General features: G+C 37.5%; 1 protein-coding gene across 9 annotated transcripts in view; it reads left to right on the plus strand.

The window, feature by feature from the left end:
• Positions 1–24,408, plus strand: part of mybpc3 (myosin binding protein C3) — a 41,071-nt gene that overhangs the window by 13,836 nt on the left and 2,827 nt on the right. For 6 of the 9 annotated variants that reach the window (XM_084405151.1, XM_084405147.1, XM_084405146.1 and 3 more), the window contains 19 exons: positions 132–264; positions 973–1,097; positions 1,170–1,275; positions 2,756–2,922; positions 3,881–4,046; positions 5,922–6,028; positions 6,128–6,157; positions 6,309–6,448; positions 9,199–9,358; positions 9,818–9,922; positions 10,210–10,398; positions 12,744–12,878; positions 14,315–14,482; positions 16,631–16,719; positions 17,303–17,498; positions 17,706–17,845; positions 20,995–21,154; positions 21,329–21,465; positions 22,001–22,187. In XM_084405151.1, coding sequence (XP_084261277.1) covers positions 132–264; positions 973–1,097; positions 1,170–1,275; positions 2,756–2,922; positions 3,881–4,046; positions 5,922–6,028; positions 6,128–6,157; positions 6,309–6,448; positions 9,199–9,358; positions 9,818–9,922; positions 10,210–10,398; positions 12,744–12,878; positions 14,315–14,482; positions 16,631–16,719; positions 17,303–17,498; positions 17,706–17,845; positions 20,995–21,154; positions 21,329–21,465; positions 22,001–22,187 — 2,640 coding nt within the window. Of the gene's footprint in view, positions 1–131; positions 265–972; positions 1,098–1,169; positions 1,276–2,755; positions 2,923–3,880; positions 4,047–5,921; positions 6,029–6,127; positions 6,158–6,308; positions 6,449–8,401; positions 8,468–9,198; positions 9,359–9,817; positions 9,923–10,209; positions 10,399–12,743; positions 12,879–14,314; positions 14,483–16,630; positions 16,720–17,302; positions 17,499–17,705; positions 17,846–20,994; positions 21,155–21,328; positions 21,466–22,000; positions 22,188–23,977; positions 24,029–24,408 lie in introns of all 9 variants that reach the window. The other 3 variants (XM_084405145.1, XM_084405144.1, XM_084405148.1) reach the window with 2 other exon arrangements.

Below are 24,408 nucleotides of genomic sequence, written 5' to 3' on the forward strand. Positions count from 1 at the left end.
TCTTTCCTTACAAACTTGTATCAATATACAAGAGCGCAAAGCCAAAAAAAGACAGCAAACAAAACAATGTAACATTAAAGAAGTATTTTGTTCTGATAGTGCGACTGAGCTTTTCATTATTTTATTCACAGCTTTTCTTAGGAAGCTGGACCCAGCCTACCAAGTCGAAAAGGGACACAAGATCAAAATGCAAATTGAAGTGGCCAATCCAGATGCAGAAGTAAAATGGTTTAAAAATGGACAAGAGATACACCCAACTGGAAGGTATCTATTTAGGTCCTGTCACTTTAATTAAAAGGGGAAAAACACATTATGTATTGTCTTAAAGTAGTAAAGTGCATGGAAAGGGGATGATCACAAATAACTGTCTATTTCTTTGACTTTTGAAAACGCTGTGTGCTTGCTGATGGATGGACTGTTCTTCCTGCTCTCCGCTGTCAACCCTAGCAAGTGAGTGGCACTCAACAGTATGCCTATGACAGTACACAGCCTACACTTGATAAGCAACCTCGGGGCTCGTCTGTGGAGTTAGATGTCTCAAACAGCCTGTTGACTATGAATATGCAAGGACAGTTTTCCAAGAATGCACAGCAGCATTGTAGACTCAGATGTCAGCAGTGGCAATGGATGGAGACTGTCAGATGTTTAAGGACAGACTGAAATAACAATGGAAAAACAAACTAAACAATCCTCATTGGCTTATAATAGCTTTCAGTGACCTTAGTTAAGTGAAACCTCTTGTAAAAATACATCTTGTGAATAAGCAAGTCTTGTCATATGTTTAACAATTGTATATTATTTGTTTCCCACAAAGTTTCTGACATGATAATGTCTTCATTGATAAAAACTTTTATAAAAGTGTTTTGTTAATTTGTGATGTATGTTTGGAAGAGCCTCTCCAACAGTGATGCTTTGTCCCCATCTAGAGAACAAAACTGGAAATGCTACTGAACAATTTCTTGTTTTTCGCAGGTACATCTTTGAGAGTGTAGGCAACAAACGTTTCCTCACCATCAACAACTGTTCTCTGGCAGATGATGCTGCTTATATGTGCGTAGTTGGAGATGAGAAGACCGTCACTGAGCTCTTTGTTAAAGGTAATTAACTTCCACAGACAAAGATCTTTGAGAAAAGACATTTTGTAAATATTTTATATTTGTGCCTTTTAGAGCCTCCTGTTCTGATCGTACGTAACCTAGAGGATCAGATGGTCATGAAAGGAGAAAGAGTCGAGTTTGAGTGTGAAGTGTCTGAAGAGGGGGCTCAGGTGAAATGGTAGGTCTATCAACATGCGCACACTTCCTATTCCTTTTCGTTATTAATAACACATTTACATGACAGATTAAAAAAGGCCTTTCTGGTTAGATGTGCATCTGTAGTAAACATGAATGATCAAACAAAAAGTTGATATCAAACAATGTCAGAGAAGAGGTTAGCACAAGCTGTCCTTGATTCCTGGCATTCTTCAGATGTCCAGTAGATGGCATATGTGTCTGTTTCAGCGTGGCTGGCTGGTTGGGTGAGTCACGCTGACTGACAGATGGTGGTGCATGAGTGAGTGCTGGTTCTGCCATACCTGTAGCCAAGGCTCTATATCACCCTGGGCTGTAAATGATCAGTGCCTGGAAAAGGTCATAGCAGCCTTTTAGCACCTCACAAGTGTCCTAGAATGGAATGAGAAAGTCACCGGTGGTTAATGGCACCTCTCTTGAATAGTGGATGACTTTCTAGAACCAACATGATTAGGGAAAGGCAGAAGTAGATACTATTCCTGGTACTGAGACTCCGCAGTGTATGACTATAAGTAAAATGGGGGTAGTAATGTGTTTTTGTGTGTCTTTAGTCTAAACGCATGTACAAGATGGAGAATTGCTTGGCCTGGGGATCGGCACATAAGCTTACGTGTGTATGAGAAAAGATTAGCAACTACGAACTTAATATAAATCGTTAGTCTTTTACTATGTCAGCCATTTGATTTATCACATTTTCCCACTACTACCCTGAAGTAATGCTCATAAATCAAGATTGACTTTTCAGAGGTTGTTATTATTGAGTATACACCTCGGCAATAACTCTTTTAGCCATTGCTACACCTTCAAAAATGTTCAGATGCAAACCTCCTTGGAATTTCCCTTACAGTTGATTTCTTTCTAACTGGCTCGTTTTCAAGATAATAGTGGTTTGAGATGTATGAAATGCCTAGGCACTAGAGAAGCATGCCTTTTGTTTCACAAAAGTCATTTCAGGGACATAGTTACTTCTGTAGTACTTCCAAGGATTTTTTACTTAATTTCAGATTTTAAAGTCAGCTTGAAATGCATATATTTAGTAAATGCATGCTACAGAACTTATTGTGAACCATTCATGATAAAATATCATAACATGATCTTCTGGTCAAAACGACAGACTTCTCCAATTATTTAGTCCCCTTAAACCCTGCCCCGTCTTACAATCTACTGCAAGCTCGCATTCATTTTATAGTGCAATGCTCACATCTCAAAATCCAATCAAGTACCGATGGACAGAACCATTTCACTTGAATATATGTCAAAATACAGACAAAAATATCTGCTGCTACTTTTGTTTCATAATTATTTTAAGATTATAATTCAAATGAACCCTAACACAAATCTCTATAGAGTTTAAATATATAAATGAATATGTAAATGAGTTTGAATAGTGAATTGCAATTCAATGAGATGCTGACTGAAGTTTTAATGAATATTAACAAATAGCAAACCTCTGACCTGTACAGGGAGAAAGATGGTGTGGAACTCACCCGAGATGAGTCATTGAAGTACCGCTTCAAGAAAGATGGATGTAAGCATGTCCTTATCATTAATGAGGTGACTAAGGAGGACTGTGGACACTACCGGGTCAAAACCAATGGAGGACAATCATTAGCAGAGCTCATGGTTCAGGGTAAATACCTGACTTGGATATAGTTTCAAGGCCTTTGATATTTTTTTGCAGATGTCTGTCCCCACAAATGTTTCCAGATTTGTAATGTAACTTGTGTTTGATACTGGAATGGATTAAAAATGTACACACACACACATCTATTGCATATGGCAGTCGTTAAGGTTTCTAATATGTAGGATGTGTAACTATAGTCCTAAGTCTGCATGCCATGTTTTAAGTTCAAGACATCTAAGAGTTCTTCATTCTTCACTCCTCCCTTAAACCTCACCCCCTCATGGCCATGTCATTCAAACTCCACTTCTTGTCAGTTCACAAAACATGGCCACCGACACTTCTGTACAAGGTTACCACTCACAGTGCCCACATGCCAGCTATTGTTAGACCACCTGACCCATATATTTTAACAGGGCAGATGACTCTTTCCCTCCCTCCCTCTCTCTTTCCGTCATTGTCACACACCACTCCATCCATCTCTTTTAATAGCATCTTAGAAAGTTGACCTTTCTCTCCCATTTCTTTTTATTGTTTGTTTCTGTCTCTTTCACACTCTCTCTTCTCCCTCCTTCATTCTGTCTCTGAGTCTTCTAGCATGTATTGCACTTTACAAGCAAACTGATACCCAGGTGTGTCAGCTACCAGGTTGTCTGGGCTTTTGAAGTGCAAGAGGTGCCAAGGACAAAAAAAAAAAAAAAAACAGTTGCCAAGCAATACTGTAACTCTACCAGGCTGCAGTGGGATTGTTACCTTTTTTTACCCCACCTCTCTTTATTATAATCTTAAAGGCAAAGTTCACCCAAAAATAACAAAACATCACATGAAAACATGAATTTTTCATATTATACATCTAATACCTGAATTTACACCTTACATTTGATAATACATACTGTATGTTAGAATAGCATTTTTGGTGTAATGCGGTAGTGATGACATAATTCTCTCTTTGACCTCTGACCTTTAGAGAAACAGCTAGAGGTCTATCAAAGCATTGCTGACCTTACCGTGAAGGCCAAAGACCAGGCTGTGTTCAAATGTGAGGTTTCTGATGAGAATGTGAAAGGCATCTGGTACAAAAATGGAGTGGAGGTGAAACCTGATGCCAGAACTCATATCACACACATTGGCAGGTAAGTGAATGTGTGTGTTACTTTAATGGTGAGTTTGAAACGTAAATGTAATGTCTATGCACTCATTTATTAGGACTAGTTTTAGTCAGTATAAATGTTTAGTATATACCATTTCATCACACACCCACAATCTGAATTATGACAGCATTTAGTTGTGTTACTGGTTCTGGTTGAGCACGTTACTCAAAAAAAACTATAACAACAGCTCTACTGGAAAAATACTAAGATTAATCTAAACTGAATGGTAGCCAACCTACAAAAACACTCCATACTGACAAAAACTAAACAGCTCTAAATGTATAAAACAGTGTATGACTGTATGCAGTCACTCCTACTAGTCACTTTGGCGGGTTTAATATATATATATATATATATATATATATACATTTTACGATTGTTGTCTTTTAAAAAGGCATCTGAAATAATAAACTAAGTGCAATGTAGTGTTGTCAAAAATATAGATTTTTCGATATATATATATATATATATATATATATATATATATACTAAATTATCTGAAACGCTTCCAAAAGGCAGTAAAGTTAGTATAACTTTAGACATTCGGTTTAATAGCAATTCAATTCTCTGCGCATTTCATGTTTTCAGCCCAAACCAATTCAGATATACATAAGCAAATGTCCTTTGCATAGCAGAAGGCTTAATTTAAAGAAATACAATGTATATTAATTAGATCTATAAACCAATGAAACAATTTAACTATAGTATGGCATTATATCAAACTAATAGTAAAACGTTCAGAAAGATTTCCCTTTTATAGCACAATGCTCTGTTTTTGGAATTAGCCTTTTATACATTTTATAATAATTGTAGAACTTAAAATGTGTGCAATACTGTAAATCCATTAAACTACAACACCGTTGGATCTAAAGGTATCAAACCAACTGTAAATTACTCAGAATATTATTTTATTTCAATATTGAACCCATTTAAGTCTGTTACAATACCACACCGTTTGACTTAAAGGTATTAAACCAACTGTAAATTACTCAGAATATTATTTTATACATTAAACCCATTTTTTAAGTCTGTTAAAATATCACACCATTTGACCTAAAGGTATTAAACCAACTGTAAATTACGCAGAATATTATTTTAAACAATATTGAACCCATCTAACTCCATTAAACTACAACACCGTTTGACCTAAAGGTATTAAACCAACTGTAAGAAGAAAAAAAAGTTATTCCCTAGAATGAGACGGTCTAGTCAGTCTAGCCTCAAGGCACAAATACTATTAAAACTTCATTTTGGAAAAATACTTTGAATTAAAAATCTTTGTATTTACTGGCTTTCTATTAATACAATACAGTGAATGGCAGCCATCTGTGGTCTCCCAGTGGCTTACATTATTGGCAGTTTAGTGCTGATTAATTTACACCAAAACAAAGGTAACGTATGCCATCATCTCCAAAAACATTATTTTTGTCTTACATTTCACAATGAACTCAGACAAGCTCAGTGCCGACTCTTTTTTGTGAATTGGGATGTGGAATACACTTGATGCATCCTTCAAAATGAGCTGAATGAAGGACGCGAAACAAAGGCAGCCTTTCAAGGATCCTTCAAAATGAGATGGCCTTCAGCTTCGCTTGATGACATGGCAGCCGAGATATGCAGCCTTCCGTTTGAGAAGCAGCCAGAGATTCACATTTTCTGAATCAAAACCGACGAACAAAACAGAAACTACACAAAGCTGTCATTGTCAGAGAAAAGTTAGCATTGTAATGATTGCCAAAGCTAGGGCCCTTTTTAATCAACAGGATTTCAAAAAAATATATTACAGCCTCACTTCACTGTTGCACAACACTGCTGAGATGTTTATATTGTAAAGGTAATTTATATATTTATATTTAGGATTCATAAGCTCACCATTGATGACGTGAAGCCAGAGGATGAGGGTGACTACACCTTCGTACCTGAAGGCTATGCCTTCAATCTCTCTGCCAAGCTCAACTTTTTAGGTAGCCTACTTCCTCTTGTTTAATTATTACTGACGAATGTATTTTTAAACTTTTTTTAATTAAAATTCCATTGTTTAATATTGTGTTTTGTCTTTACAGAGGTCAAGATTGACTTTGTTCCCCGTCAAGGTAAAAAAAATGAACATAATCAATAATAATTTATCAATCATGTATTTCTAGGAACGACATTAAATCATAAATGCTCTGTTTGACTTGTGTCATAGAGTTCATTCTTAAGGTAATGTATGTGCCAAAATACTTCTCTTTTGTTTACTTTAAGATCCTCCCAAGATTCATCTGGACTGCATGGGCCGCACCGCTGAATCCACAATCTTGGTTGTGGCTGGAAACAAACTGCGACTAGATGTACCAATTACTGGAGATCCTGCCCCCACTGTGGTTTGGACAAAAGGAGAAAAGGTAAGAGCGATTCATTACATTTTGTCTAGAATCGATTTTTATCCGATCCCTCTCTGAGCAAATAAGTCTGGGCTACATTTCCCAAGTCTAAGTAGATCTTAGAAACATTTGGCAACAATAGTCTGTATGATCTACTTGCTTTTAGGAAATGTAGCCCTGGTCAGTTATGGCAGAATAGCCAAACCTACCCTTACGAAAAAGAAGTATTCTTCAAGTTGATTTTATGAAGTATACTTAAGTAATGTTCAAGTATATTTTTAAGTATACTTTATGTAGTAAGTATACTAATATCAATGTGTACTAGTAAACTGTACTGTAAGTGTAACTGTAAGTGTACTATTTCGATTGCTTGGGACTAAATTGGCCCACTTTTAGTATATAAAAGTATACGTTTAAGTGTACCATAAGTGTAACAGTAGTAAACTGGACAGAACTAGGTTTCTCATTTGTAATGCATCTGTACTATAAGTATACTAGTAGTTTACTATTTTAATACAAGTAGTACATTTTTTTGTTTATGAAAGTACAAATTGAAATGCACTCTCAGTAAACTACTAGTTTGGTAGTTTATACTGCAAGTATGCTTGTAAGTTTTCTTTAAGTGAACATAACATTATACTTATAGTTTACTATTTATATATTATTTTTGTATACTACTATGTTCAAATTATTTTTTATACTTGAAAAATACCTTTAACTGTACTTTAACTAATTTTAAAAACATTTTATTAGCTTCATGCACCCTTTTTTATCAACACTTGAATGTCGGTACGTTTCATAAAGAAAGGCAAAATCACAGAGAAATCTGTGAAAAATCACATTTTTGTCAAAGACTAACGCCTTGATCAGATGCAGAACGATGATCAAAACACAGATGGAGTAGATCGAGTCCAACACCCCCAAAGCTTCACGGTCGTTTTCTCTTCATGGGTTCGACATTTCATTCGGAAATATTAAGCAGTTTTGATTTACACGCTGTTTAATATTTGATGATCACCTTATTTTACATTTGCGTGAGCAATCTTCTATCACTTGTTTCAGCTTCTTCTTCTCCTGTGTTTTGATCCGGAGATTCTGTACTAGAAGATGTGTCATATAGCGCCACCTACCGTGTAACAGTGAAAACATGGCAGCTGGAAAATTCAGTCAATGTTGGGAAAAAGTAGAATTAGAGTAAATTCCTATACACTAGGCTACCAGTGGACGCAGAATTAGAAACATATCTGTTTTATATAAATATTCTAATAAATATTTTCAAACAATGTAAGTTTCATATGACTGTAAATGAAAAACGATGTAAAAAAAAAAGTGTTTAATAGGCTACTCGATCAAAAGAGTTAACACAACCAAGTATACGTTGAATACTTAATTATACTTTTAAGTATATCTCAATCAAAAGATTGAGTACAAGTACAGGCCAAATATACTTGGACTTTTCTCTCAGTATAAGTCATACTAGTAGTAGATACACTAGTCATACACTTAAGTGTAATTCTAATTTCTGAGAAGTACATAAAGTATATTTCTAATAATATAAAATGTAGACTGAAAGTGTACTTTCTTATCTTTAGTTTAAAAGAAGTATACTAATAGAATAAACACTTGAATAAACTTCTTTTTCGTAAGGGTAGACACCAAACATTTCCTTTAGAATGTTATTTATTTAGAAAATCAATTTATAGTTTGAATTCATCTGCAGTTTGTGGTGTACTGTAATTCTTTACGATTTGCCATGTTGTTGCAAATGTAACAGGAGATCCGGAATGTGGGCTTCAGAAGCCTTGACAGGTAGGTACTGTAACATCTCCCAACCATAACCAGAAAGTCTTGTTGAGGCTCACTGGGACTGGGAGGTTTGTGCTGAGATGAGAGGTTGACACTTCAGTTTCTCACACTTAACTAAACCCCTGACCTGGTTGCCATGGCTTCACAGCTTCTGCTCTGCTCATGTAGGATAGCTCTAAGGAGGGAGAGTCGCGTCCTGAACCGAGGCACACATGGACAGTGAAGAACGGTGAAGTGAGTTCGGGCCTTAACAATCCCCGACTGCTTGTACAATGTACATTATTCTGTGCCTTATATGCTTCTTGCTTTGGCTATGATGTTGGATGCCTTGTTATTGACCCATGCTGCATGATGATGATGCAGTCTTGATTGATTTAATCCAGGGAGACACTCCATGGGAACTCATGTTCATATATATAGTCAATATTTAATAATACTTCATTTTTAAGTGTTTAATTTTTTATTATTTAGTGAAGTGTAGTGCAGTTTAGTTCTTTCTTCTCTACTTTAACTGTGGTTTGTCTTTCCCTGGGTACAAAGGAAACAAGCTGCTCTAACATTAACACAAGCATCACTTTGAAACAAAACTCATCATACTTGTGAAATCCCTACACTGCTACAAAGCATCAAGTGTTTCACACACCGCACACTACTCTGTAGAATACTGTGTCTACAAGGTGAGTGCGTCTTTGATTTCATAAAGTATAAAGTTTGAAAATAATAGGTAAGCACCTTCCATTCATAGGAACTAGAGGGAGGTATTTAGCAGGTAATGTATAATATCTGAGATTTCAGATATCTGTAGTATCTATGAGTGTTTTGGCAAGTATTATATTAGATCTTTCTCCATGATCTATTCCTGATTGCCTGGTTTTGAAAATTCAGTTGAATGTGAGGGCCTGTGACTGATCCAGATTGAAAACCACGGACCATTTTTTAACAAGTGGTTTTGATTGGTCGATCAGGTGCTGACAGACTCAGATGGGCGTGTCCATGTGGAGAGTACCAAAGGCCATTGCATCTTTACCATTGAGGGGGCGGAGCGTCAGGATGAGGGCGTGTACTCTGTCATTGTACGCAATCCTGCTGGAGAGGATGCAGCTGACATTAATGTCAAAGTTGTTGGTAAGCTTAACCTCATTAGTGTGGGTACGCTTCCCAGCTGTTCTCCAGGAGGCTGAAGTTAGGCCCTGATTTCATTACAGGCCATGTTGCAACACCCTGTTGTACATGAACTCAGAAAGCTCTTTAGATTTCTTAAAACAGTTCTTGGGTTTTTTCATGGCTTCTGGCACACAGCAGAACTGCACTTTCTTGTCTTTAGATAATAAAATAAAATGCAAAAAGAAAAAAAAGGCCACAAACTGAACTGTCCAGATCTCTTTTTTGGATCTAGATGTTTATTATCACTCCAGAAATAGATTGCTTCATGTATTGCCATTATGAGGTTTGCAGTACATTCAGATTAATAGCAGAGTGCTGCCATTTTAGAGCAAAATGCCTTTGATGTAACTGTATATTAGCTGTACCGCACTTTGACCCTTATAAAAGAAATGGTCTGACTGCACTTTTAATGTTTTACAGATGTGCCAGATCCACCTGAAGCTCCCAGAATCCTTAGCGTTGGTGAAGATTCTTGTATTGTCCAATGGGATCTCCCACTCTTTGATGGTGGTCAGCCAGTTATAGGTGACTTAACTTACAGTACATGTTACGATACATAGTTAATATTGTATCAACAGTAACTCTTGTTGACATCATTACAAGTTCATAAGAACTATAAATGAGTTTCTCTCAACCACTAACTTAACCACAAACCCCATCTAACTTGAAGTTAAGTGAAGTTATGTAAACCTATACAACCTAGATATTCTGAAAAATTACCTAATCATATGGCCGAAAAGTCTGAAAATCTCCTTTTAAATGTACACTTTAGGAAAATGCATGACAACAGTGTGTTCTTAATGTCTTCTAAGGTTATGTCCTGGAAAGGAAGAAGAAAAAGAGCTATAGATGGATGAGACTCAATTTTGATCCTTATAAAGAGACAACATATGAGGCCAAGAGAATGATTGAGGGCGTGGCCTATGAGATGCGGATTTATGCAGTAAACGCCATCGGCATGTCACGCCCCAGTGCCGCCTCCCAGCCGTTTGTGCCAGTTGGTGAGTTCCACTGCTTTGATTTATAACTTTACTTATGTATAAGGGACACGTTTGTTTCCCCTGCTGTTCTTTAAACCTCTTCTACCAGTATTTAAATGTAATAGGTAGTGGCTGCTGTTCATCTCCAGACATGTAGAATGACTTAGACAAATCTTGCCATTCATCTAATTGGTCCATTCAACAGGTTGTGTGTTGTTAAACTGGTCAGAAAAAGGTCGTTTCAGTTTAAATTCTGCGTCCATTTTTTTCTCATCTTTCACATAATCTTCTAGTTAGCTGCGTTAAAAGGATTGCTATCTTTGCAGACTGTTGTCTGTTACAAGACAGCTGATTAGGAAACTATTCTTGGCATCCTCCTCTATAAATAATGGCATGTTAAAACTCTGCAAAGCTGTATCTATGGCATTGTCTAAAGAGAGGAGGGGGCAGGACAGTGCACTTCCTTTGTTGCTTGCCCTGTCGCGTCACTGTGGCCAGAGGAGAAGACCACAGCAGGTGTTACAGAGCGGACAGACACTTTTCAGGAGGCTCTCCTTGGAAACCGTACCAGACTGTAGTGATCCAGAGGCAGAATGACCAAACCAATGCTCCCCAAGACTGCGGAGAAGAAGCCAGCCGAGGCACCACCAGCTGAGACACCACCGGCCGATCCGGTGCCCAATGTTCCAGCAGAAATCAAAGAGCCGGAGCCAGAAGCACCTCCTCCTGAAGAACCTGCACAAGAGGGCATTGCTGAAGCTCCAGTACCTCTAGCTGAGGAGGAGGCAGCTCCTGCTCCTCCTGAAGATGGAGCTTCTCCAGCAGAAGCAGCACCAACAGTACAGGAGGCGGTACCATCTGCAGAAGCAGCCCCCCCACCAGAGCCGGAACCAGAGCCTGAACCTGTTGGCAGTAGGCGTCCATTTCTAACAATCTTTTGGGGAGCTTATTAATGCAGGGATTATATCGGTCTCTATGACATCTTTATATCTCTTTTTATGGCTGTTTTGATCCATCATTGTCATTAACTTATGTCAAGAACCATTCACTGATGAAAATGCCATAGAGAGGTATTACCTAAAAACCTAAAATGGTTTGATAATGCCTGTCCGCATGTAATCACAGGCTATTGTATTTGGCTTGGGCAATGATGTGCTTAAAACTTTTGTTTTGTTGAATTGAGCATGTAGAATTTTAATACGCGAGTGGTTTTTGCGTGAATGTTTGCATGCAAACTGAGTAAAGAAGGTCCATTGCCAATAGAGTAGTGATGTACTGTATGAAGCACAGACCACTTTCAAAGTCACTTCCAAACCAAGCAGTTTTCTTTTGGTCAACAGTCAACACATCAGAATTGTGTACCCGACCTGAACGCAATGCGAAATCTGCATATGGAAATCTTTCGCCTTGAAGCGGAATTCCCGATAGTGCAATTCCTATTGAAATGACTACGAAAATTTGCTGAACAATAGTAAATGTAACCACACTTTAAGGCCTGAATAAGTGCACCAAACTGAAGCCTCATCATTTTACTCTATTTATTTAAGTTAAAAATCAATTGCCGTCCTATTTACAGTGATAAACGGTTGTTTGCATTTCAAGGGAAAGTAAATGCACTCTAGATAACTTGGCTAGATAAGAATAGATGTACTTGGGTTTGCTGCAAGTTCCTAGTCTTCATAAATAAAGTTTGACCTGGGCATGTCATTGCCGCTTAAATATGGCACAAACATTTTAGACTGAAGCTTGCTTGCAAATCACAGTAGAGAGCATGTATATCTTCAGGAGGCCCTTATCACCACTGACCTAGTCAACCTCAGACTCATTCAAGCAATGTTGGTTATTCTTGTCTGTAAGGAAAGGCTTACTGTGAAGTAGAGATGATGAACCTTGCTTCTATTTCTATGGCTGCTTGGCTTGTGTGACAATGCTATGCTCTTCTCACATTATTCAGTGAGATTTTATTGGAGACCAGGGTGATAAGTCTAGGTAAATCCAGCCATGCAGTAAAAAGTCTTCAGTACTATCTCTGTATTTGATGGCTTAGTAACAGTGCATAAATGTAATACAGAAAATGTGTGCACTCAAAATACATCATACACACTATGGTTTTCCTTGCAATCAGCTGGCAAAGCTAACATTTAGTACAATATCATTTCAGAATGGCTAGGTGCAAAAATGCAAACCAGTTTAGTGGCTAAAGTGATAATGGAAAGAAAAATTATAGTGTCAGTTGAACTTTTCCAACAGTTTCACTATGCATTTACTCCAGCTGCTGATATAAAGCACTTGAACAAAATTTTATACAAGAACATCTTTTCTTTTTAGTGGAACACCATCTCATTCTTAAAACTTCCTGTCTACAGCTCCTACCAGCGAGCCCACTGGCCTGTGTGTTGATGACATCAGTGATACCTCTATTTCGCTGAAATGGAGGGCTCCAGAGAGGATAGGCTCAGCTGAGCTTGAAGGCTATGGGGTTGAGTACTGCAAGGAAGGCTGTAAGTCAAAGTTAAAAGCTCAGCTAAATTAGCAAGCCCACAGATTCCACAGAATTGCTTTAAATGCATTTATCAAGAGAGTACAGTTGTGGTCAGAAACAGTATACATATATATATATATATATATATATATATATATATATATATATATATATATATATATATATATATATATTCTTTTTTTTTTAGCACACCAGGGTGACTAGGAACATTAAATTGTCTAGCTATGACTTCTTGTTTCTAAGGAGTATAAATATGAGGAAACACAAAAGCCAAATTCCCTTAATCATCCATCACAATGAGTAAAACCAAAGAATATAGTTCTGATGTGCATCAAAAGAATGTTGAGCTTTATGAAATAGAAAGTGGCTGTAAAAAACTAGCTAAAGCATTGAAAATCCCCATTTTGACCATCAGGGCAATAATTAAGAAGCTCCAATCAACTAAGCAGCTTTTTGGCTGCAAACACACTAGATGGGGTTGGTGCAAACTGGGATAAAAAGTTCTCCATGCCCACAGTTAAATATACAGCTGGATCTTTAATGTTATGGGCCTATTTTTTAGCTGGAGGTCCTGAACATCTTGTTCAGATACATGGTATCATGGATTCTAGCAAATACCAACAGATAAAAATGAAAACCTGACGGCCTCTGTTAGAAATCTTATGATGGGACGTGGTTGGATCTTCTATCAGGACAAAGATCCCAAACAAACATTAAAATAAACACAGAAATGTGTCACTGAGCACAAAATGAAGCTGCTGCCATGGCCGTCCCAGACCACTGACCTGTACCCTGTAGAAAATGAGTGGGCTGAACTGAAGAAAAGAAGCACAAACATGAACTTGTGAATCTGAAGGATCTGGAGAGATTCTGTATGGAGGAATGGTCTCTTGTCAGGTGTTCTCCAAACTCATCAGGCATTATAGGAGAAAACTCAAGGCCTGTTATCTTGGCAAAAGGAGGTTGCAAAAAGTATTTAATTATCAGTGAAAGGTTAGAATTTTGCACATTTTTTGAATGAAAGATCAAAAGGATAAACAATGGAGTTTTATTTTTACAGCCATCTTTGATCATATTTACTAGGGATGCCAATAATTCTGAACACAACTGTCTTGGTGCTCAAGAAACATTTAGTCTTGTTATCAATGGTGAAAAACAAGTTTTGGGGATATGAAATAGAATTTTTTAGTAACTATGAAAAATGTTCCCGACCTCAAACATTTTGAACGGTAGTGTAGCTTCAGCCTAGTGATATTTGTATGAAATGTATCTCCATCAAACCTATTTTACATATACTCATGTTATAATGCACTAGCATTTATTTCTTATTTTTAGCAATCCTGGTGTAAAAACATTATTTTCAACAACATCAAAATGCTTTTTAGAATAAATCCTCAATATTCTGTGTCTGAAAACTTTATTTCATCTCTATAGCTGATGAATGGATCCCTGCATTTTCGGGTCTCACAGATAGGACCTCTGTGATCATCCGTGACCTGCCAACTGGAGAGAAGATGCAGTTCCGTGTGAGGGCGTATAACATGGCAGGCCCAAGCCATCCAGCCTCACTGCAACAAGCAGTCACCATCCGTGAAATCATGCGTGAGTTAAGACAGAGAGTAATCTTAAAGTGTTAGGGAAGCCCATTTAAAGGGATACTCCACTTTTTTCGGAAATATGCTCATTTTACAACTCCCCCAGAGGTAAACAGTTGAGTTTTACCGTTTTAGAATCCATTCAGCCGATCTCCGGGTCTGACGGTACCAATTTTAGCATAGCTTAGCATAGATCATTGATTCTGACGAGTCCAGTAGCATTTCTTTCAAAATGACCAAAGAGTTTTAATATTTTTCCTATTTAAAACTTGACTCTTCTGTAGTTAAACCGTGTACTAAGATCGACGGAAAATGAAAAGTTGCGATTTTCTAAGCCTATATGGCTAGGAACTACTCTCATTCCGGCGTAATAATCAAGGAACTGTGCGGCCGTACCACGAGTGCAGCAGGCGTAATGATATGACGCAGCGCCTGAAAATAGGTCTAATAGGTTAGACAAACTTAGTCCCGGTCACGTTGGAAGAAGTTACCGAGCTGGGGACTATTTTCAGGCGCTGCGTCATATCATTACGCCTGCTGCACTCATGGTACAGCCACACAGTTCCTTGATTATTACGCCGGAATGAGAGTAGTTCCTAGCCATATAGGCTTAGAAAATCGCAACTTTTCATTTTCCATCGATCTTGGTACACGGTTAAACTACAGAAGAGTCAAGTTTTAAATAGGAAAAATATTGAAACTCTTTGGTCATTTTGAAAGAAATGCTACTGGACTCATCAGAATCAATGATCTATGCTAAGCTATGCTAAAAGTGGTACCGTCAAACCCGGAGTTCGGCTGAATGGATTCTAAAACGCTAAAACTCATCTGTTTAACTCTGGGGGAGTTGTAAAATGAGCATATTTCCGAAAAAAGTGGAGTATCCCTTTAAGGGCAACTTTTTGGATCATTACCCAAGGACAAGTCCGAAACCATGTCTTGAACATTGGAGGGGACCATTTTTTTTAGAAAGCATAAAGAAATAGAACAGTGAAGGAAATTCTAGGTCTAATTCTAGTTGGGAAATAATCATTTTGCATTCGAGTAGTTTGCATCACTGGATGTTACTGTCAGTGGTTTAACATTTCTATCGTAAAAGTTGTATTAAATGTTTCGATATTTACATCTCTCACTCTCTTTCAAAATTAAACTGACGCTTTCCACTGGAATTCACACTTTGCTTTTGTGAACAGTAAACCCCGCCTACTTTGATTTGATTGGCCATCTCAATCATTTTGACATCAACGAGCGCTATTCAGACCAGACAAATTTTTTTACTTTTAAACCTTTTTATCGTCCTAACAACGTGCATTGCTGCATAATGGAGTGCAGCAGAGCAGTGCAAGAATTTCAAATATTGGGGTGACAATTTGGCCATTTCTAATTATTGGGGGGTGGGGGTGGGGGGACTCAATGTCTTAAAGGGTTAGTTCACCCAAAAATTCTTTCAGTAATTACTCACCCTCATGTTGTTCCAACCCCGTAAGACTTTTGTTCATCTTCGGAACACAAATTAAGATATTTTGGATGAAATCTGAGAGCTGGCTCACTCCTTCATAGGCTGCTAGGTAATCGATATCTGCCATCCCAGAAAAGTTAGTAAAGAAATTGTTAAAAGCGACGATAATACTTTTTGTGCGCAAAAAAACACAAAAATAATGACTTTATTCAACTAATCATTTTCTTCCGTGTGGGCCTACTGTGGGCCTACTGTGGGCCAATTACTGACATAATTGTCATTTTTTGGGTGAACTAACCCTTTAAGGTGTGTTTTTCCCTGGGATACAAAACACAATGATTTCTTTTTGCACAGTGTGGACTGCAAGAGTTCAATGTTGATTCAATTCAGTTCAGCAACAGTGTCGATGGGGGAGGGTGCAGTTCTTCTCTGACCTACATATTGGCCTGTTCTCCCCTATATAGATTGTGTTTACAGACATGAAATGTGAGGCCTCTTGCTACAGATGAGTCTACTTGATAATAGACTGAAGCTAAGTTTATACATAATGTTCAGACAAATAAGCTTTATTTTTAAGTGAAGATCCATCTATTACATCTCATTATAGTCTAGTGTTGGGAAGGAAATTAGATGGAAAAGATTAGATGAAGATGAAGACTATTATCTTCATGAATCACTTACATTCTCTTATTGCAGAGCGGCCCAAAATCTGGCTTCCCCGTAACCTTCGTCAAACACTCATCAAGAAAGTAGGAGAAACGATTAACCTGGTAATCCCCTTCCAGGTGAGAAAAGTCATCCTTCAGACTGTGTTTGTAACATGCAAATACCTAACAAAATTATGCCGCAGGACATGTGAATAATTCATTTGAACCTCTTTCAAATGCAAACAATTTAGATTAATTTCTTGGCAGGCATCCTCTGAGTGCTATCAAAAGATCCAGCAAAGTTCTCTAATGCTGTATCCAGCTGCATTATTTGTCACAGAATGAAGCCATTGGCTGTCCTCTTTTGATGCAGACTTTGACCTCCAACAGTTTCCATCAGCCAGAGCTTCAGTGTTTGGCTAGACTGTAACTTGTCCACTTGTTTGTTTACAGAACCCAGTTTGTGAAACATAGATCTTCATCCTCTCACTCTATAAATACACTGTACTCTATGGCTGTAATACAATGAAGGAGGCTGCATACAGATGGCAGTCAATGACACAACGAGGCTGAACAGCAGCTGTAACACCCCTGTAGGGAATTCTAGTGTCTAAAACATCTCCATCCATCCATCCATTTTTGTCATAACAGTACTTTTTATGTTTCTTGTCAGTAATATAGTTAGTGAGATGTCTTGACACATTCTTCACCCACTTTTAAGGGTAAACCACGGCCTCAAGTAACCTGGACAAGAAACAATGAGCCTCTGGACCCTAAGCTGGTCAGCATACGGAACAGCGACACTGATACCATCCTCTTCATCAGGAGATCTGAGAGAAAGGATTCTGGGAAGTATGATGTTCAAGTGCAGATTGAGAATGTGGAGGACAAAGCCAATGTGAATATACAGATTGTTGGTAAGTTACTAGGACACACAGCATACACTGTCAGTTTAACCTGTAGATTTGACAAGATTTGACACAGTTGCCTAAGAATAACTTGTAGTACATACAGTACAATGTTCAGTTTCTGTTCACAGAAACAGAATGTGTTTTCTTCTAGTACTTGTGTCTTTGTTTGCATCAGTAAACATCAGAACGCATTTCGTTCTCTTCTAATGTCAGACCTGCCAGGCCCACCACAAAGTTTAAAGGTGATGGATATTTGGGGCTTCAACGTTGCCCTGGAGTGGAAACCACCCAAGGATGATGGCAACTGTGAAATCACAGGCTACACCATCCAGAAGGCTGACAAGAAAACCATGGTAAACCCAAACCTGCAAACTAGGGATTTTGCTGAAATGAAAATTTAGAAAATGACTGCCCTACCTCTTCTCTTTGATATGTTCAGAGTTATATGTACTGTTAGAGAGCTCTGCTCCCCTGCTGAGCACTGTTAGTAGTAAAACTCAGACTCAGAGCAAAAATTTGAGAAAAAGAGAGAGAGTTAGTGGGTTCGTAAGCCTCCCCACACCGACAGCCTGCCATTGTCTATCTAAAGCAGCTAAGCTTGTGATCACTGTAATTGAGTAATGTATGTACACTATTCATCAGTGGCACAGCATTACAGGGACGCTCTGAGTTTATGGCCTCTCTTGTGATATAGAGTTGGCCAGTGGCACTGAATTGAGGGCCAGAGGAACAGCATCCAGAACATCCAGTACCCAAAGCTCCAAAATGACCCCTACCGCTCACCACTCCATGGCACCTGTGCCCCCTTCGGTGCGGGCATGCTGTAATCTTAGCCCACGGCCTTGCCCTGATTTAAGTGCTGTCATTATAGTGCTCTCTTTACCCCTTTGTACTCTTGAGCCACTAAAGTTAGCAGCTAAATAAAAAGCACCCGGTTTGGGTTTCACCTCACATTGTTACTAGAGCCAGTCTATTCCTCTCGCTGTGTTCAGAGCAGCAGGCAGGAAGACAACGAATTATCAGGTTTCACAGGACAATCTCAATCAGAAATCGGAGATGCTCTGCTGCTAAATATAAAAGCTCTTTAGGCTGCAGGCCTTGGGGCACATTCATAGGCAGGCCATTTACCTGCTTCTGCATCTACTGCTCCCACGGACATAGTAATGACACTTCGGCTTAATACATGTGCTAAGCGATCCTACAACGTTTTCCCCATTGTCTACTTCTATAACAATGGCCGGAATGATTTTACAGTGGTATATTCTGACATCTGAGAACCACGTGACAATGTTTTAGATTAGCATGGATAATTGGTGCCATAGTATAGCCACATACTGTTTGCTGGTGACCATATGACAAAGTGGTTCACAATGAACATGAACATGCAGTGTTTTATGCCCATTTTTATAGTTAAGCTGAATTTTTTTTTTTTTTATTTACTGAGGTTTGAGCTTTAAAATAAATAGTTCCTAGTACATTTCTGAATGAACAAACACATAGGCTACAACCAGCACAAAGCAAACATGAAACGTGTACAAACAGTTAAATCCAATGCAACCCCCACCCTGCAATAAATACATAAATATGATAAAAAAATAGCCGAAACAAAAGAATACATTTTAAATACACTACTTTTGAAAAGTTTTGGCTCAGTGAGATTTTGTAATGTTTTTGAAATAAGTGTCTTTTGCTCACCAAGAAGGCATACATTTGATTAAAGCTACAATATGTTTTGTTTTTCGCCGCTAGGGGTCGCTAACCTCTTAGAATAACAAATGGCACGATTGCTAATAAGAGACAGATATCACGCGAGTCCCGTGGATATAAAGGAATAAGTACATTTCATTCAACCGAACTACCCGCAAGTCCTGAATTACTACTCACACTGGTCAGTTTTATTTGACGAATTAAACTTGTGAGGTAACGCAGCGCTGTTTCACTTGGTCTACACACTATCACACTAAACAGCATTTGAGTGTGTTGAATGTTATGTGTTGGTTTGTTGGCTGTATGAGACTAGCAGTAAGCTAGATCAACATTAGAATAACATACTGATCATATTCTAACATTTCATCATGTTGAGCTATATAACATTGATTACATTTATGTACATTTGCTCAGCTGTCTAATAAAGTACACGCAAGAGCGGTGTCTCTGTCAAGTCATGACTCGTGAAGCTCTGTCAAGTCCAAATTAGTCTCGAAATCTCGAAAATGCCACGCTGATACTGATGCTCGTTTTAGTTCTCCTTTTGTCCCAAAGTCTGCTTGCCATGATCCATAATGTTTGAACGAAACAACAACAGCGTAACACAGTTGTCCATGTCTGTCGCCATGGTTACTGTGGCAGTACGAGCGGAAACCATGGATAACGCGGATATTACGTCAGTTACAGGCGACAATGACCAGGGACGAGCCATTATTTAAAATAGGAATTTCTCTGAAATTAAAAATCTCTGGGAACTTTTGGGATATTGGAAGTACACAACTGCAGAAACTATGTATTATTATATTACATTACATTACATTACATTACATTAAATAATATTATACGGTAGGAGGTGCTATTACGCATCTTACTGAATCTCTTGATCAAAAGACAATATGTGAAGACGAAGCAGAAACAAGTGATAGCATATAATGGAAGCAGACGCATTATGTAAAATAACGCGATCATTAACATTAAACAGCATCAAAACTGCCTAATGTTACTGAATGAAATGTCGACCCAGGACAAGGTACAGGACTGTGATGCTTTGAGGGTGTTGATTGACTCGATCTACTCCATCTATTTTTTGATCATCGTTGTGAATCCGATCTGGATGTAGTCTTTGACAAATACGCTTTTTTTTTTTTTTTTTTGCTTTTTTCTCAAAATGTTGCTTTTTTATGAAACTTACCCACATTCAAGTGTTGATTAAAAAGAATGCATGAAGTTTTATTCTAGCTCTGCTTTTTTATTATTCTGGGCTCTGCTTTTTCTTTTGGTATATTGCATGGTCAGATATTCATACAACAAAATATTCATGAACATTTTGTGAAAATTATCAAAAATGCTGGCGCTGGCTGGCAACTTAAAAAAAATGCTGGCGGGGAAAGAGTTAATATGCTGATTTTTTTGCTCAAGAACATTTCCCATTAATATCAGTATTGGAAACAGTTGTGCTGCTTAATATTTTTGTGTAATTTTGATGCATCCTTTGATTAATAAAAATCTTTTGTAACAATACATGCTTTTACTTAATTTAATGCAGCCTTGCTGGATAAAAGTATTCATTTCTATTTTTTTTTTTTTTACTTTTGAACAGTAGTTTAAGTACCTATAAAATAATATATTATTTTATGGATATTTTAATTATTTCCATGAAACAGATATTTTTGTCATAATGTTATGGTCTAGTCAGTTTCAGAGAAGAACAGATAAAGCTTTTAAACAGTAAAGAGTGGTACAATGTGGTACACAATATATGACTACGTTTATGTGTTTTTTCTTTTCTTCGCAGGAATGGTACACAGTGTATGAGCAGTATCGTCGCACTAATTGTGTGGTATCAGACCTGATCATGGGGAATGAATATATGTTTCGTGTGTACGCCATAAACATGGTGGGTCTGAGTCCAGAGCCTTGCCTTTCCAAAGACAGTGCCTACATCCAGAAAACAGGTGACCCTTTGTGCCCAGATACACTAGATTCTCATGTCTGCTCACTAGTATGCAGTGTATAGCAAGAATACTTCTGCTAGAATTTGGTGGTTAGGCTGTTGGTATTTGAAATCTTTCTAATTCCCATGTAGCTCACCCAGATCTCCTGATAAAATGTTTTGGTTCTCTTTACAGGCATTGTGTATAAGCATCCTTCCTACAAAGAGCATGATTTCTCTGAGGCCCCCAAGTTCACACATCCTCTCATGAGTCGCTCAGTTATATCCGGATACAACGCTACACTCAGCTGCTCCGTAAGAGGCATCCCTAAGGTGAGCATGTGTGACCTTACTATTAATGGTGATGCACTATATAGCCAAAAGTATGAGCAGAAAATATCCCACTCATTTGTGCTTGTTTAGCATTTCATTTCAAACTGAAAGGAATGTAACTGGGCTTTTGCTCTCATTCAGACACAAGAGCATCGGTGAGGTCACTAATGGGCTCTGGCTCACAGTCGGCATTACAATTCATCCCAAAAGTCCTCACTTTGTTCACAAGAATATTGTCATGTAGAAGTGGAAAATGCCCAATCTGTTAAGAGTTCAAATTAGTCTATTTATTTTGACCATGTAGTAGAATTTACAAAAACACCGAATCATGTTACCCTGCTCTTGAAATGTTTGACAGTTTCATTTTGTTTTACACATAATTCTGATAAATATATGAGTATCTTAACCCAGATGTTAGCAGGTTCGAAGAAAGAAATAACAATAGATTTGGATAGCTATCTTATCTATCATTATGTTTAGGCAAGAAAATTGGAAAGATAATCTGTTTCTACTTACATCTGATTGTTTTGTGCAGCCTAAAATCACATGGTACAAAAACAAGATGGACATTACAAACGAGGCCAAGTATCGTATGTTCAGCAATCAGGGTGTGCTGACTCTGGAGATCCGTAAGCCGTGTCCGTTTGATGGAGGTGTGTACATGTGTAAGGCGGTCAACGCAAGCGGAGAAGACTTAGTAGAATGCAAACTGGAAGTTCGCTGTAAGTACTTGCCTCTTGCTCAAGAGCTGCTGAGAGATTTACTTAGCATCATTTGGTTGAAGTCTCACTGAAAATTGTCTCATTGTTACATACTGTATATTTTATATCTTATTTGTCTAGTAATTACACTACTGTTTAAAGGTTTGTGGTCAGAAAATATTTTTTTATGTTTTTGAAACAAGTATCTTATGCTCTCCAATGCTGAATCTATTTATGATAAAAAATACAGTAATATAGAAGTGACTGTTTCTTTTAATACATTAAAAAAATGTCAGCAGCCATTACTCCAGTCTTTAGTGTCACATGATCCTTCAGAAATTATTCTAATATACTGATTGGATGTTCACGAAACATTATTATTATTAATGTTGATCACAGTTGTGCTGCTTCATTTTTTGGTGGAAACTGGAATAGTCATGTTATTTTTAACATTCATCAGTGTTGTATATTTCAGGGCATTCCACTGAAAAAAAGTTATGAGATGTTGTGTGTGTGTTCTATCTATCTATCTATCTATCTATCTATCTATCTATCTATCTATCTATCTATCTATCTATCTATCTATCTATCTATCTATCTATCTATCTATCTAATTTATAGTTCAAAAGTTTTAGATTGGTAATTTTTTTTATGTTTTTTAAGGAAGTCTCCTCTGCTCACCAAGGCTGCATTTATGTGATCCAAAATACAGCAAAAACAATATTATTGTGAAATATTTTTACATTTTATTTGAACATATTTGAAAATGTAATCTATTCCTGTCATGGCAAAGCTGAATTTTCAGCAGTGTCACATGATCCTTCAGAAATCATTCTAAGCTATCATTCAATTCTAATCATTCAGCAGCAAACTTTCTTTGCTGCTCAAGAAAAATGTCCTGTTATTATCAATGTTGAATTTTTTTTTTCAGGATTCTTTAATGAATAGTAAAGACCTGTATAATGTTACAAAAGCTTTCTATCACTTTTGATCAATTTAATGCATCCTTGCTGAATAAAATTACATTTTTGACCAGTAGTGTATAATGTTAAGAAAGATTTCTATTTCAGATAAATGTTGTTCTTTTGAACTTTCTATTCATCAAATAATCCTGAAAAAAAATAAAATAATAATTACATAACTGTTTTCAACATTGATAATAATAATAAATGTTTATTGAGCAGCAAATCAGCATATTCGAATTATTTCTGAAGGATCATGTGACACTGAAGACCGGAGTAATGATTCTATAAATATATTTCACAATATTACTGTTTTTGCTGTATTTTGGATTTAAAAAAAAAGCAGCCTTGATGAGCAGAAGAGGTTTCTTTAAAAAAAAACAAAAAAACATTAAAATTCTTACCGATCTAAACGTTTGAATGGTAGTGTATGTATACGTGAGTGAATGAAACTCACCTGAATGACCGCTGAACATAAGAGCACAATCTTATGATCAATGAAAGATATATGCTGAGACATGTAGATCAAAATCCATCCATGCTGTATTAACATTTTATTTTATTTTATAAAATGTTAATACGGAGTCTGCTGTGAGTTAGAAAAAAAAAAGAAAAAAAAAATCCTAGAATGGCAGGTTTACTCAAACAAAATAAAGAAACATGGATGACATGTCCTGGCATAAATCCAAATGTTTCATTGTGGTTAATAACTATTGGATTGGACCTAGAGGTGTATCTGAAGGTCCAGAATGGATCTCTTTCTAGTGATCCATGATTCCTGACGTGTGTCACACTTTAATACTTACTTCCTGTTTCCCTTCACATTCCCTACCGCCCTCACTCCCTCAGTGCGTGAGTAAACAGTAAGCTCAGGTTTGCTGTGTGTGAAATGTGTCCAAGGTAAGCATGATGGTGCCCCATGTGTTGCAATCACACCCACACTGCATGCGCTTTCTCTTACAAACACTGTCTCAAATCCAGCCTGTCTGGGTGCTTCTCAATACTGACATCGATCGAACTGCGCCATCACGAAGGACATATCTATTCTCTAAAAGCACAGTGAGGAGAGGTAACGCTTGCATCCTATGAAGACGTTTGCTGAAACACATGATACACACATTCATTCTCCTCCTATGATTTCAATCCAAACTTTTCTGTAACTTCGTTTAGAATATATATATAAAACCACATATAAGCAAGTATTCAACGTACATACACATATACTGTGTGTTGCTATGATGCCTGTGTCCTTGCGTCTGATCCTTGAATCCTTCCCTTGT

This window comes from Rutilus rutilus (assembly GCF_951802725.1).
Source record: "Rutilus rutilus genome assembly, chromosome: 3".
Lineage (NCBI taxonomy): Eukaryota > Metazoa > Chordata > Actinopteri > Cypriniformes > Leuciscidae > Rutilus > Rutilus rutilus.